At 39.6% G+C, this 13,496-nt stretch overlaps 1 protein-coding gene across 3 annotated transcripts in view; it reads right to left on the bottom strand.

Annotated features, from left to right (window-relative positions):
* SPATA7 (spermatogenesis associated 7) overlaps positions 1–13,032 on the bottom strand; it is a 38,437-nt gene extending 25,405 nt beyond the window's left edge. Inside the window, exons 1-3 of one of the 3 annotated variants that reach the window (XM_047862716.1) lie at positions 12,875–13,032; positions 6,133–6,207; positions 4,195–4,290 (exon numbers count right to left, since the gene is read on the bottom strand). In XM_047862716.1, coding sequence (XP_047718672.1) covers positions 4,195–4,290; positions 6,133–6,207; positions 12,875–12,893 — 190 coding nt within the window. In that variant the 5' untranslated portion in view covers positions 12,894–13,032. The remainder of the gene's footprint in view (positions 1–4,194; positions 4,291–6,132; positions 6,208–12,874) is intronic. The other 2 variants (XM_047862717.1, XM_047862718.1) reach the window with 2 other exon arrangements.
* Positions 13,033–13,496: the final 464 nt, after the last annotated feature.

The raw sequence follows: 13,496 nt of genomic DNA, 5'->3' as shown, positions 1-13,496 counted from the left end.
CTCTGTGCTGACAGCCCAGAGCCTGGAGCCTGTTTCAGATTCTGTGTCTCCCTCTCTCTGACCCTCCCCCGTTCATGCTCTGTCTCTCTCTGTCTCAAAAATAAAGGTTAAAAAAATTTAAAAAAAAAACATAGCAATATAAACTATTCAAAATGAAACGGAGTAAAGGAAGACTGGAAAATAAATGCACAGAGCGTCCCTGACCTAACCTACCTGAATCATGCACTTAACATACCTGTAATTGGGAGTCCCAAAACAAGTTCCTCCAAAAAAGCAAAATTAGACGCCCTACACTACCTGATTTCAAGATTTACTGTAATGCTATAGTAACTAAGCAATATGCTAATATAATAAAGACACAGAAGATCAATGGAACTGAAGAGTAAGTCCAGAAATATACCGTCAAATATGGTCACCTGTCTTTCAAAAACTGCCAAGGCAATTCAACATAGAAAGGACAATCTTGGGGAGCTTGGGTGGCTTGCTGGTTGAGCCCCCCACTCTTGATTTTGGTCATGGAATCGAGCCCTGTATCAGGCTCAATGCTGAGTGTGAAGCCCCCTTAAGATTCTCTGTCTCTCTCATTCTCTCCCTCTACCCCTCTCCCCTGCCTGTACTCTCTCTCTCTCTTTGTCTAAAATTAAAGAAAAACAAAAAACAAACGAAAAAAAGGACAGTCTTTTCAACAAATGATACTGGAAGTATTTGGATATTCATAGGCAAAAAAAAAAATTACTCCTTATATCATATATACAAAGTCACTCAAAACGGATCACAAACTTAAAAAAAAAAGGTAGGAACTAAAACTTACACTTCTAAAAGAAGACAATCCTAGTGACCTAAAATTAATGAAAGATTAAAAAAAATTTTTTTTGTTTTATTTTTGAGAGAGAGAGAGAGAGAGAGAGCAGGGGAGGGACAGAAAGAGAGAGGGACAAAGGATCCAAAGTGGAATCCACACTAGCACACTCTGAGCCCAATGTGGGGCTTGAACTCATATGCTGCAAGATCAGGACATGAGCCAAAGCTGGCCGGTCAACCAACTGAGCCACCCAAGCACCCCAGGAAAAGATTTTTTTTTTTTTCAACGTTTATTTATTTTTGGGACAGAGAGAGACAGAGCATGAACGGGGTAGGGGCAGAGAGAGAGGGAGACGCAGAATCGGAAACAGGCTCCAGGCTCTGAGCCATCAGCCCAGAGCCTGACGCGGGGCTCGAACTCACGGACTGCGAGATCGTGACCTGGCTGAAGTCGGACGCTTAACCGACTGCGCCACCCAGGCGCCCCGGAAAAGATTTCTTAAACAGGATATGAAAAGTATAAACTACTATTTTTTAATTTTTTTTAAGTTTATTTACTTATTTTGGGAGAGACAGAAGGAGGTGAGCAGGGAAGGGGCAGAGAGAAAGGGAGAATCCCAAGCAGGCTCTATGTGCTGTCAGCGCAGAGCCTGATGAGGAGCTCAAACTCATGAAACTGTGAGATAACGATCTGATCCAAAATCAAGAGTTGGATGTTTGACTGACTGAATTACCCAGGCACCCCTGAAAAATTAAACTATTAAAACAATCGAAAAACTGAACTTGATTTCACATGTCACAAAATATAATTTTTCTCTAGATTTCTCAATCATTTAAAATATAAACTTCAGGGGTACCTGGGTGGCTCAGTTGGTTAAGCAACCAATTTTGGCTCAGGTCATGATCTCACAGTTTGTGGGTTCGAGCCCCACATCGGGCTCCGTGCTGACAGCTCAGAGCCTGCTTCCGATTGTGTCTCCCTCTCTCTGCCCCTCCTCTGCTCATGCTCTCTCAAAAATGAATAAATGTTAAAAAAATAAAACAAAACAAAACAAAATAAAATAAATAAATAAAACATAAACTTCATAAAACATTAACTAAAATTTAAAACTTTAGCTCTTCCAGGCACCTGGATGGCTCAGTTGGTTAAGCGTCCAACTCTTGATTTCAGCTCAGGTCATGATCTCAGCATTTGTGAGATTAAGCCCTGCATCAGGCTCTGCGCAATCAGCTTGGAATTTTTCACCCCCACCCCCCACCCCCTGCCCCGCAACTCACGTGTGCTCTTTCTCTCTCTCTCAAAATAAATATTAAAAAAAAAAAAAAAAACACAAACTTTAGCTCTTCAAATGAGAAGATAAAAACTTTTTTAGAAGACATTAGTGAAAAACTGGTGAAATTCAAAAAAGTCAGTAGTTACTAGTATTCTATCAATAGTCACTTGTTAGTTTTAATAACTACTGTGGTTATATAAGATTTTAACATTAGGGAGAGCTGGGTGAAGGGTTTCTGTGACACCGTACTGTTTTTGCAATTTTTCTATAAGTCTAAAACAATTTCACAATAAATATTTTTTAAAGAATATGAAAAGGTAAGTCTCAGGGAGAAAATATATCTGATATACGACCTGTTTTTAATACATAAATAACTCTCACAACTTAGTAATAAGAAGACAAATAACTTATCTTTAAAAATGGGCAAAAAATTTGAACAGATATTTCACCGAAGAAGATCTACAAATAGAAAATAAGCACAAGAGGGGCGCCTGGGTAGCTTAGTTGGTTGGGCATCTGACTTCGGCTCAGGTCATGATTTCACTGCTCGTGAGTTCGAGACCTACATCGGGTTCTGTGCTGACAGCCTAGGAGCCTCTCTGCCCCTCCCCTGCTCATGCTCTGTCTCTCTCTCTCTCTCAAATATAAAATAAAATATGTTAAAAAAAAAAAAAGGAAAATAAGCACAAGAAAAGTTGTTCAACATCATAGGCATTTGAGAAATACAAGCTAAAACCTGATGAGCTACCACTATGTCTCCACTAGAATGGCTACGATAGGAAGTACTGTTCTGGTGAGGATGTACAAGTGACAGAAATACACAATGGCAGTCACTCTGGAAAACAGTTTGGCAGTTTCTTACAAAGTTAAACATATACTTACCATTTTACCCCACAATTCCGCTCCTAGTGAATAAATTTAATCAAGTAAAATGGAAGCATGTGTTCAAAGACTGTATGTGAAGATTGTATGCTTTACTCCTAATGGCCAAAAGTGAGTCAAAACAATCCAAATATCCACCAACTGATGAATACATAAACAAATTATGGTATAGTCACTGACTGGAAAACTACTTAGCAATAAAAAGAACTACCGAAGCACACACCAACATGGATTAGTCTCCAAAGCGTTAGCTAATTCAAAGAAGCTAGACACAATATGATTCATACTGTGTGATTCCACTTATATGAAATTCTAGGAAAGGAAAACTATAGTCATAGAAAGCAGATCAGTGGTTGCCAGGGATTGAAGGAGGAGACTGATTGCAAAGGACTAGGGAGAACTTTTTAGGATGATGGAAATGTTCTATATCAGGGGTCAGTGAACGTTTTCTGTAAAGGGACAGATAGTAAACTTTTCAGGCTTTGCAGAGTGATATGGTCTCTGTCACAGCTAGTCGACTCTGCCTTTTAGTGCAAAAACCACCATAGGCGATATGTCCAAGAATGAACACGATTGCCTTTATATCTGGACAATGAAAGTTGAATTTTATGTGACTTTCACATGTTACAAAATATTGCTCCTTTGATTTTTTTCTGACCACTTAAAAATATAAATATAAACATTATTTCTAGTTCAAGACCTGTAAAAATAGGTGGTGGGAGGGTCTGACCAACAAGCTGTAGTTGGCTAGTCCCTGTTACAGAATGATTGTTGTGGTGATCATACAAATGGATATATGTTCCAAAACACAGATACTTAACTGTACACTTAAAATTAGTCATTTTATTATGTATAAGTTATTATCTCAACAAAGCAACCAAAAAGAAAAAAAAGAGCAGCTGGTATCTTCTTTGTACAATTTCTGTAGATGTGAAAACAAAAGCAGATTATAAACTTTCATTATATTAACATCAATATCTAACCACAAAAATGTATTAGGGGTAACACAGGTAAAATGAAATAAGTAGTTATTATATAGATATCACATAGAGTTAACAAAAATGGCATTCTGAATTTTCTATGTATAGAAGTTATAGTTAACAGGTGATATCTTGCTACATGAAACATAAATACATTTATATATAATATATTCATTTCTGCCACAGATTTACCCTAACTAGAAGTGAAGCTGAGGATTTAAGTTGGATATAGAAAGTTCACATTTGCACATTTTTACCTTTGGCTGAAAGGATTTTATTATAGTGAACAGCCATGTGATTCTTGACCAGGTGGAGAGTACTTAGTCTGAGAGAGGAGGAGTCAGTGCAAAAAGCTAAAAATTAAAACATATTTAATCATTATATATTTAGAATTAATATCAAGTCATGAGAAAAGCAAGACATTGATTATTAAGCTCATTTTTATAAAATGTCCTGAAAATTAACATACTGACATATCTGTGATGCTGGGTATGTCCTAGCCTTCATCTTGCACTGGTAACTGACAAGCTCTTGACTACTTGGGTTCAAGCCTTTCTAAGACTGAGAGTTTGGGAAGAGATTCTGGAATATAATCTATTATCATTACATTTACAAAACTATTTCTTATTGACAGACATTAATCTCATAACTAAAAGCGTGTAGCTTGCTTGCCTGATTATAAAATAATGTTAGCATTGTTAATAGTTGAGTAAGTCAAACAAGTCCAAAACTCTAAAATTCTCTGCAAAGATTCTTTTCTGAGGGGCGACTTCTAATTTTACACCTGAAAACACGATCAGTTTACTGCACTCTTTTTGAAGTATTAGGAATATATTAAGACAAATACGATCACATAGAAATTCCATAAGCTTCTCAATCTCATCTAAACTGTTTAAAAGATACCTTAGAAATAATTAAGCACTTATATATGAGTGTATAAAATGTAAATAAATCTAGGCATAACTTTTTAAACATTAAAAACCATTTTTGAGAATACATACATATAGTTAAACAAAACCAACAGCTAAAATGGCATACAAAGACTGAAAAGTAAGTGAATATCCTGTCATGACCCCTAGCCTCCCCTCCCAGAAGTATACTCTACTACCATTTTTATGCATCCTTCTAGGGGAATTCTATGCATAATACAAACATATACAGTAACGATAAGCTTGATACTTGTACTACAAGTAAAATTTATTGAATAGGTACCGTGCACGCACTGTTCTAGACTCTTCACATGTAAAAGCCATTTAGTCATTATTACCATTTAAAAGAAGTGGAGACCAAGAGAGATGTGAATAAGGTCTTCAAGGTCGCACAGCTGATAAAGGACGCAGTTTAGATGTGAACCAAATCAGCTTCATACCTAGAACCACTATACCTACAGCAGCTCCACACATATATTCTTAAAAAAAAATGTTAGCAAACTACATATTGTTGTTCTTCATCCTGTTTTTCTAATGTATGTATACTTTACATCTAGTTTAAAATTTTTAGTTAAAAATAATTTTTCAACATTTATGACTCTGCTTTATGTGTATATATACTTTATTACCAGAAATAAGTAAGTTAATTGAAAATGCGATCCGTCTTTCACTTTTAGAGGAACCAGAATCAAAGACTTTTCATGTAAGTAAGGAAAAAAAGATTTTCAATTATTTTGCCTAAAAATGCAGTTTAAATTTTGAAGCTATAATTATAAAAATATATTTTAAGTTCATGTTAAAAATTTAAAGCCTTTAAAGTGTGAAAACACAGAAAATTCAGATTTCCTTTTCATAGGATCGAGAACTCCAGTTGGAAAAGAGGCCCATCGGTGTTTACTCTGGATACAAATTGCATTTTTCAAGTGCTCTTCCCTTTCAGTACCAGTGTCTTTAATAACCTCCTGACCACCATTTTAACAAGGAAGGTAAGCTGTATGCCAGGGTGGTCTGCCAGCAAAGAGTAGAGCTGGGCCAGAGATACAGCAGGGAGTGGGAGGCGACCAGGTCCACGTCCTGGGCACAATAGTAGTGTGAAATGATGGCCTCCTAAATTAAGAATTCCTATACTATTTAATTATAATTAACAATACGAGGTTCCATATTGATTACATGAAGTAATTTCTCATCATGTCATACAATTTACAAATAAAGGAAACAGTCAACCTTTTAACAAATAATCTTTTACCATTTAAACACCTCACTTACCATTACTTTTGGTGCTCAAGTGTCCTTTAAATAGGCATGGTGAACCATATCTGGGAAGGACAGAGGTTGCTCTGACTTTTAACAAAAAAATATAAATTAGGATAAGTAAGACACATCTTTCACGAAAACAAAAATACTGAACATTTAAAAATAATAAATCTACCTTTGATTTTAAATATCCGAATTGTTTTATTTTGTTTATTTATTTTTAAGTAGGCTTCACGCCCAGCACGAAACCCAACGTGGGGATTGAACTCACAACCGAGATCAACAGCTGAGCTGAGATCAAGAGTCAGACCCTTACCTGACTGAGCCACCCAGGCGCCCCTCAGAATTGTTAAAATTTTATTCAATCATATTACTAACCAGCAATGATACATCAGACAGACAAAAATTCTTCTGCCATAGATAAAAGGCCTTCTCTTTTAACAAAGTAAGTTGTTTCCAGAACAGGTGTACCTTGAGACTTCAGTTTCACTGGATAAAATGATAACTATATCAATTATGTTATCTGATACATATTAATTTTATTCTGTATACCACTGACCTGCCAGATTTTTTAGTAATTTTCAGATACAGTTGAAGTGAGATTTTGAGTTAATACATATGTATTAATTATTTAGTTAATCATAGGCCAGTCTGTCCTTAAAAATAATTTTAAGAAAGTAATCCCCGGGGCATCTGGGTGGTTCAGTCAGTTGAGCGTCCAACTTCAGCTCAGGTCATGATCTCACGGTTCGTGGGTTTGAGCCCTGCGTCGGGCTCTGTGCTGACAGCTGGGAGCCTGGAGCCTGTTTTGGATTCTGTGTCTCCCTCCCTCTCTGCCCCTCTCCCACTCACATTCTATCTCTCAAAAAATAAATAAATGTGAAAAAAAATTAAAATAAAAAGTAATCCCCTTACAAAGCAGTTTAATAAATTAGAAATATAATATAATGTCACTATGTAGAAGATATATAAAAATGTCAGAATCAGAACTTAATTATTAAAAGATGTCTTAAAGTTCATCTAGTCCAACTTACTTACACTCTTGTCTGGATCCTATCTCCCCTAAAGTCAGTGTCTCATCTTTCAGACCAGATGGATGGAAAATTAGACATAAACCTCCTCACAAAATTAATTTATTTCCTCCAAAAGTAGATTGTGTATTGAGGGGTAACCTTCAAGATAAGAAGGCTGAGTTACAGAGTTTAATGGGATTTAACATGCAAAATATGAATACTGTATCACTAAGACATGTTTTAAGTGTGTAAAATGGTCAGTCTGCCATCAGGTGGGCTGCTATAAGCTATAAAGGCGTGGAGGGGGCACAAAGTCTGGAAGAAATATAGATGACTGAAAATAGAAAAAGAGGTGTCTAGATAGAACTAAAATCCAGGACCAGAGAACAAAGTCTGCTAAAAGAGACTAAAATAGAAAAACAAGTTGAGATCAGAATCTCTGAGAAGATCCTTCTGTATCACAGGCCAGAGAGCAGGAAGGAAAAAAAATTAACTTATTATTTAGGACAAGAGAGATCAAGATTACACCATTTGAATTGGTAATGACAGTCATGAAATTAGCATAGTTTGTTTCTACCAGGAAAGAAGGGGATCTGAAACCTAAACACACAAAAAAGCAAATTAACCAACAAAAACTCTCAAGCAGACCTTGTGTCTATGGAGGAAAAATAAGTGTTTCACTTTTTGCCTGCCCAGAACCCAATGCCCCTGTATGTGGAGACAGGACCTCAACTTGCCCTTGGGGAACCACTAGCCCTTCACTTTTAGTCCAAGTGGTTCAAGTACAGCTTATTCTACTGCTCAGAGGTGGGCATATAATCCAAATCTGACCAGCTATGCTGAGTGAATCAGGAATGACTATGTGACCCAGGTCCAGCCAATGACACACAATCCTGGGACTTTTACTGGAACCATTAGGAAAGAGACATTCTTTCCACTGGGCTAGAGCCCAGTGCAAGACAGAAATCAGCCTGGAACTTCTGGTGGCCATCTTGCACCATACAAGGGAGACCTATCTGAGAATGAAACCTACCTGGAGAAAAGTGGAAGACAGAGAGATTCCTGGTGATATTGCTTGAGTCTCTGGATCTAACTGAAGCTCTACCCTTACCAGACTTTTCTTTATAGGAGCTAAAAATTCTCTAAGCCAGTTTGAATTGGGTTTCTTCACTTGTAGTCAAAAGTTAATTTATTGAATACTAACCGTGCCAGATACTGTTCTAAACACTTGGTAGCTACAAATGCACTTGATCCTTACAACAATCCAATGAGACAAGTATTATCATTGTCCCACTTTATAGATGAAGCACAATGAGGTAAAGCATGTAATTTGCCCACGATTACACAGCAACTATGTGTAACAGATTCAGAGTTTGTGGATCTCAATCCAGGGGAACCTGATAAATGTTATGTGTTCTGACTGTTCCACTGACCAGCCATTCCTCCATCTCTCTCTCTCTCTCTCTCTCTCTCTTTCTCTCTCTCTCTCTCTCTCTCTCTCTCTCTCGGGCCTCTCTATTCCCTGAGAAACAATGATATTGAAATTAGGCCAATTAATAACCCTACAATATCCTCTAAGTGCTCAAGTGAAAGGACAGTTACATATCTCTCACTTTAAATCAAGTTAGAAATGACAAAGCTCAGTGAGGAAGGCATGTTGAAAACCTTGACAGGCCAAATCTAGGCCCCTTGTATCAAACACTTAGCTAAGTTATAAAAATGCAAAGGAAACGTTCTTGAAAGAAATTAAAAGTGCTGCTCCAAGAAACACATAAATGATAAGAAAGTGAAACAGCCTTATTGCTGACACATAGAAAGTATTAGTGGTCTTGAGAGAAGATCAAACCAGCTACAACAGTCCCTTAAGCCAAAGCCTAATCCAGAGCAAGGCCCCAACCCTCTTCATTTCTATGGACTAAGAGAGGTAAAGAAGCTGCAGAAAAGAAGCTTGAGGCTAGCATAGGTTGGTTCAGGAGGTTTAAGGAAAAGAAGCCATCTCCATAACATAAAAGTATAAAGTGAAGCAGCAAGTTACCCAGAAGATCTAGCTAAGATAATTAATAAGGATGGCTACATTAAACAGATTTTCAACATAGATGAAACAGCTTTACACTAGAAGAAGATGACATCAAGGACTTTCATAGCTAGAGAGAAGTTCCTGGCTTCAATGCTTCAAAGGACAGGATGACTCTTGTTAGAGGCTAAAGCAGCTGGTGACTTTAAATTGGAGCCAATACTCATTTACCATTTCAAAAATCCTAGGGCCCTTAAGAGTTATGCTAAATCTACTGTGCTCTATAAATGGAACAGCAAAGCCTAGGTGACAGCACTTCTGTTTACAACATGGTTTGCTGAATATCTATCTATCTATCTATCTATCTATCTATCTATCTATCTTCCTACCTACCTACCTACCTACCTACCTATCTTGGTGTTCCTGGGTGGGCTCGATGGATATTTTAAGCCCACTGTTTTGAGGTCTACTGCTCAGAAAAAGATTCCTTTCAAAATATTACTGCTAACTGACAATGCACCTGTTCATCCAAGAGCTCTAATGGAGATGTACAATTAGATTAATGTTGCTTTCATGCCTGCTAACACATTATCCATTCTGCAGCCCAGGGATCAAGGAGTAATTTCAACCTTCGAGTCTTATTATCTAAGAAATACATTTCATAAAGCTTTAGCTGTCATTCCTCTGATGGTTCTGGGCAACAGAAATTGAAAATCTTCTGGAAAGTATTCACCATTCTAGATACCATTGAGAATGTTTGTGATTCATAGGAAGAAGTCAAAATATCAACATTAATAAGTTTGGAAGAAGCTGACTGATTCCAACCCTCACGGATGACTTTGAGGGGTTTAGGACTTTGGTGGAGGAAGTACCTGCAGATGTGATAGAAATAAGAAACCTAGAATTAGAAGTGGGGCCTGAAGACAGGACTGAATTGAGGCAATCTAACAATAAAACTTGAACAGATGAGGAGTTGCTTTTTTAAAAAATTTTTTTAATGTTTATTTTTGAGAGAGAGAGAGAGACAGAGGCAAGTGGGGGAGAGGCACAGAGACAGAGAGAATGAGAGAGAGAAAGAGAGAAAGAGAGAGAGAGAGAGAGAGAGAGAGAGAGAGAATCCAAAGCAGGCTCCAGGCTCTGAGCTGTCAGCACAGAGCCTGACATGGGGCTTGAACCCACAGACTGGGAGATCATGACCTGAGCTAAAGTCGACCGCTTAAATGACTAAGTCACCCAGGTGCCCAGAGGAGTTGCTTCTTAAAGATGAGCAAAGTGGTTTCTTGAGGTGGAATCTATTCCTGGCAAAGATGCTGTGAAGATTGTTGAAATGACAACCCAGGATTTAGACTATTACATAAACTTGGCTGATAACCAGAGGCAAGGTTTGGGAGGATTGACTCCAGTTTTGAAAGAAGTGCTACTGTGGGTAAAATGCTATCAAAAGGCATCGTTCGTGAACAGAGAAATCGTTCGTGAAAGGAAGAGTCAGCTGATAGGGCAAGGTTCAATGTTTAATGTTGTCTTATTTTAAGGAATGCCACAGTCACCCCAACTATCAGCAACTACCACCCTGATCGGCCAGCAGCCATCAACATCAACGCAAGATCGTCCACCAGCAAAAAGAATACCACTTGCTGAATGCTCAGATGATGGTTAGCATTGGTTAGCAATAAAGTATATATATATTTTTTAATTTACTTTTGAGACAGAGAGAGACAGAGTGCAAGTGGGGGAGGGGCAGAGAGAGAGGGAGACACAGAATCGGAAGCAGGCTCCAGGCTCCGAGCTGTCAGCACAGAGCCCGACGCGGGGCTCGAACTCACGGACCGCGAGATCATGACCTGAGCCGAAGTCGGATGCTTAACTGACTGAGCCACCCAGGCGCCCCAAAGTATTTTTAAATGAGGGTGTGTACATTATTTTTTAGACATAATGTTACTGCATACTTAATAGACTACAGTGTAGGGTAAACACAACTTTTATATACACTGGGAAACCAAAAATTTTATTTGACTCAGTTTACTGAGATATTTGCTTTATTGTGGTGGAACGGACCCTGCAGTATGTCCGAGGTATGCCTCTGGACTTTAAATTTTACATATATCCTTTCCCATGCTCCCACCTCTGCCATGGGATCGTATGTAAAAATAATGGCTCTAAGGTTTCACATTCCTCACCTGGATTCAAAGCCTGTTCTGCCACTTACTATGACCTTGGCAAGTTATAGATGACCCTCTTATTTACTGTGAAATGAGGATAATACCTATCAAGATGTTTTTGTGGATTACATAATGAGATAACTTGGGAGTTGTTTCTGTTACACAGCAAGGATAGCTTATGTTGTAAAATTTCTAAAAAACATAAAAGCATGTTGGTTTGCTTTTTCTGGAACTTACGTTGACAGTGTCAGAATATACAGTTTGCTATCAATGGATAGTAATCTCGTATGTTCACAACAGCACTTATTTTGACCAATGATTATGTAATAAAAGCACACTCATATTCAAAAGCGAGACACTGCAAGGAACCATCTAGCAGCTTGGTTTAAAGATACTTTTAGGGGGTGCTTGGCTGGCTCAGTGGGTAGAGCATGTGATTCTTGATCTTGGGGTAGTAAGTTTGAGCTCCACATTGGGTGGAGAGAGGACTTAAGAATATATACAAATAAATAAAGATACTTTAAAGATATACAAATAAATATAAATATTTTTATATAAATATAAAAATTTATATATTTATAAATAAATAAAGTATAAATAAAATATATACAAATAAATAAAGATACTGGGTCCACTTGACCCAGACAGTATTCAATAAAGGATAGGTGAATATAGTGATTATGGATTAGTTCTTTGCCGATAACACTGAAGCCAACAACACTGCATCATTTGTAAACATACAAGAAATGCAAAATCTCAGCCCCCAGCAGACCTACTGAATCATAATCTGTTTTTTTAAGTTTATTTATTTTATGTGTGTGTGGGTGTGAGAGAGAGAGAGAGAGAAAGAGGGCGTGAGCGGTGGAGGGAGAGAGAGAGGGAGAGAGAATCGCAAGCAAGCAGGCTTCGCACTGACAGTGCACCGCCCAACGCGGGGCTCCATCCCACAAACCATGAGATCACGACCTGAGCCGAGATCAAGAGACCAACTTAACCAACTAAGCCACCCAGGCGCCCCCATAATCTGCATTTTAACACGATTCCCAGGGGATTCCTATTCACATTAAAGTTAAAGAATCCCTGGGTTATTTGTTTTGTGGGGAGGACGGTGGTTACAGAAGGGAAGATTTCGTATTTAACCGATTACTTAAAATGTGCCAGGAGTTATATATTATCCGCATTTAAACTTCAAGAACTCTATGACATGGACATTTTACTATCACATTCGAGAGATGAGGAAATTGAGGGTCGTCCTTGCGGAGAGCAAGGGAGCTTGATCTGGGGGACCTAAATTTAGTTCCTGTGCCTCGGAGCCACCGAGGTAAGAAAGGCTGCATGCGCCGAGTTCAAGAGACCGGGCCTCCAGCAGTCAGGGCCACAAATTCTGAGCAGGCAGGACCTCGTCCTCCTGTGCGCGGGTTAACACTGGGGCCAACAGTGGCGAGTCAACAGGGGACCTGAAGCCCCCAGGGCGCAGCCCCGACCCGCGCCCACGCGCCACGGTCCCGGACCCCAGACCCGGTTACGCGGCGGCGCGAGCGGCGGTCGCCCTTGAGAGTTCCCTTTACCTCTCCGGCTGCCATTCATGCTTAGATCCTCTTGCAGCCGCCGTGAGGACACGCCGGACCCCCTTAGGTCCTTCCCCGGGCAGGGTCAGCCCCCGCAGCAAGGGACTGGCGCGCAGGAGCCGGCGCCGGGCGGCAGCCGCTGGAGACCGTCGCTAGGCCCGTTGCTAAGGGCCGGGGCCGCGGCGCCGGGATTGTGACGTCACCGCGCAGGGACGTGCTCTCCCGCAGCCGAGCTCCCGGGGGTACCCGGAGGGAGGGGGAGAGCAGTTGAGGATTGTGGAGTGGGGAACGAGGGGAGGCGGCCTTTACTGGGCGGGGAAAGTGTCCCAAACACCGGTCTGTGGCCCTGGGATCCTGCCAGTCGTCCACAGAGCCGCCTCCTGTCGGGAGGTAAGTCACCAGCACCTGGCAGGTCTTGTCCCTGCGGGAAGAGCGGGAGACAAGGTGGCCTCATCTGGTATTCACGTTCCCTGGGTCCCGGAAAAAAATCAAAAGCAAATGTTGGTTGAGGTCAGGGTAACATTTAGCCAGTTCCCAATAGTTAAATTTCAGAGTAGTGAGCGAACATTGGGATTAGTGAAAATCCTGGGGGTGAAAGATATCTATATATTTACCTCTTGAT

Source organism: Prionailurus viverrinus, chromosome B3 (assembly GCF_022837055.1).
Source record: "Prionailurus viverrinus isolate Anna chromosome B3, UM_Priviv_1.0, whole genome shotgun sequence".
Lineage (NCBI taxonomy): Eukaryota > Metazoa > Chordata > Mammalia > Carnivora > Felidae > Prionailurus > Prionailurus viverrinus.
The sequence above is the reverse complement of the archived record's forward strand: the minus strand, read 5'-3'. Positions and strand labels throughout refer to the sequence as shown.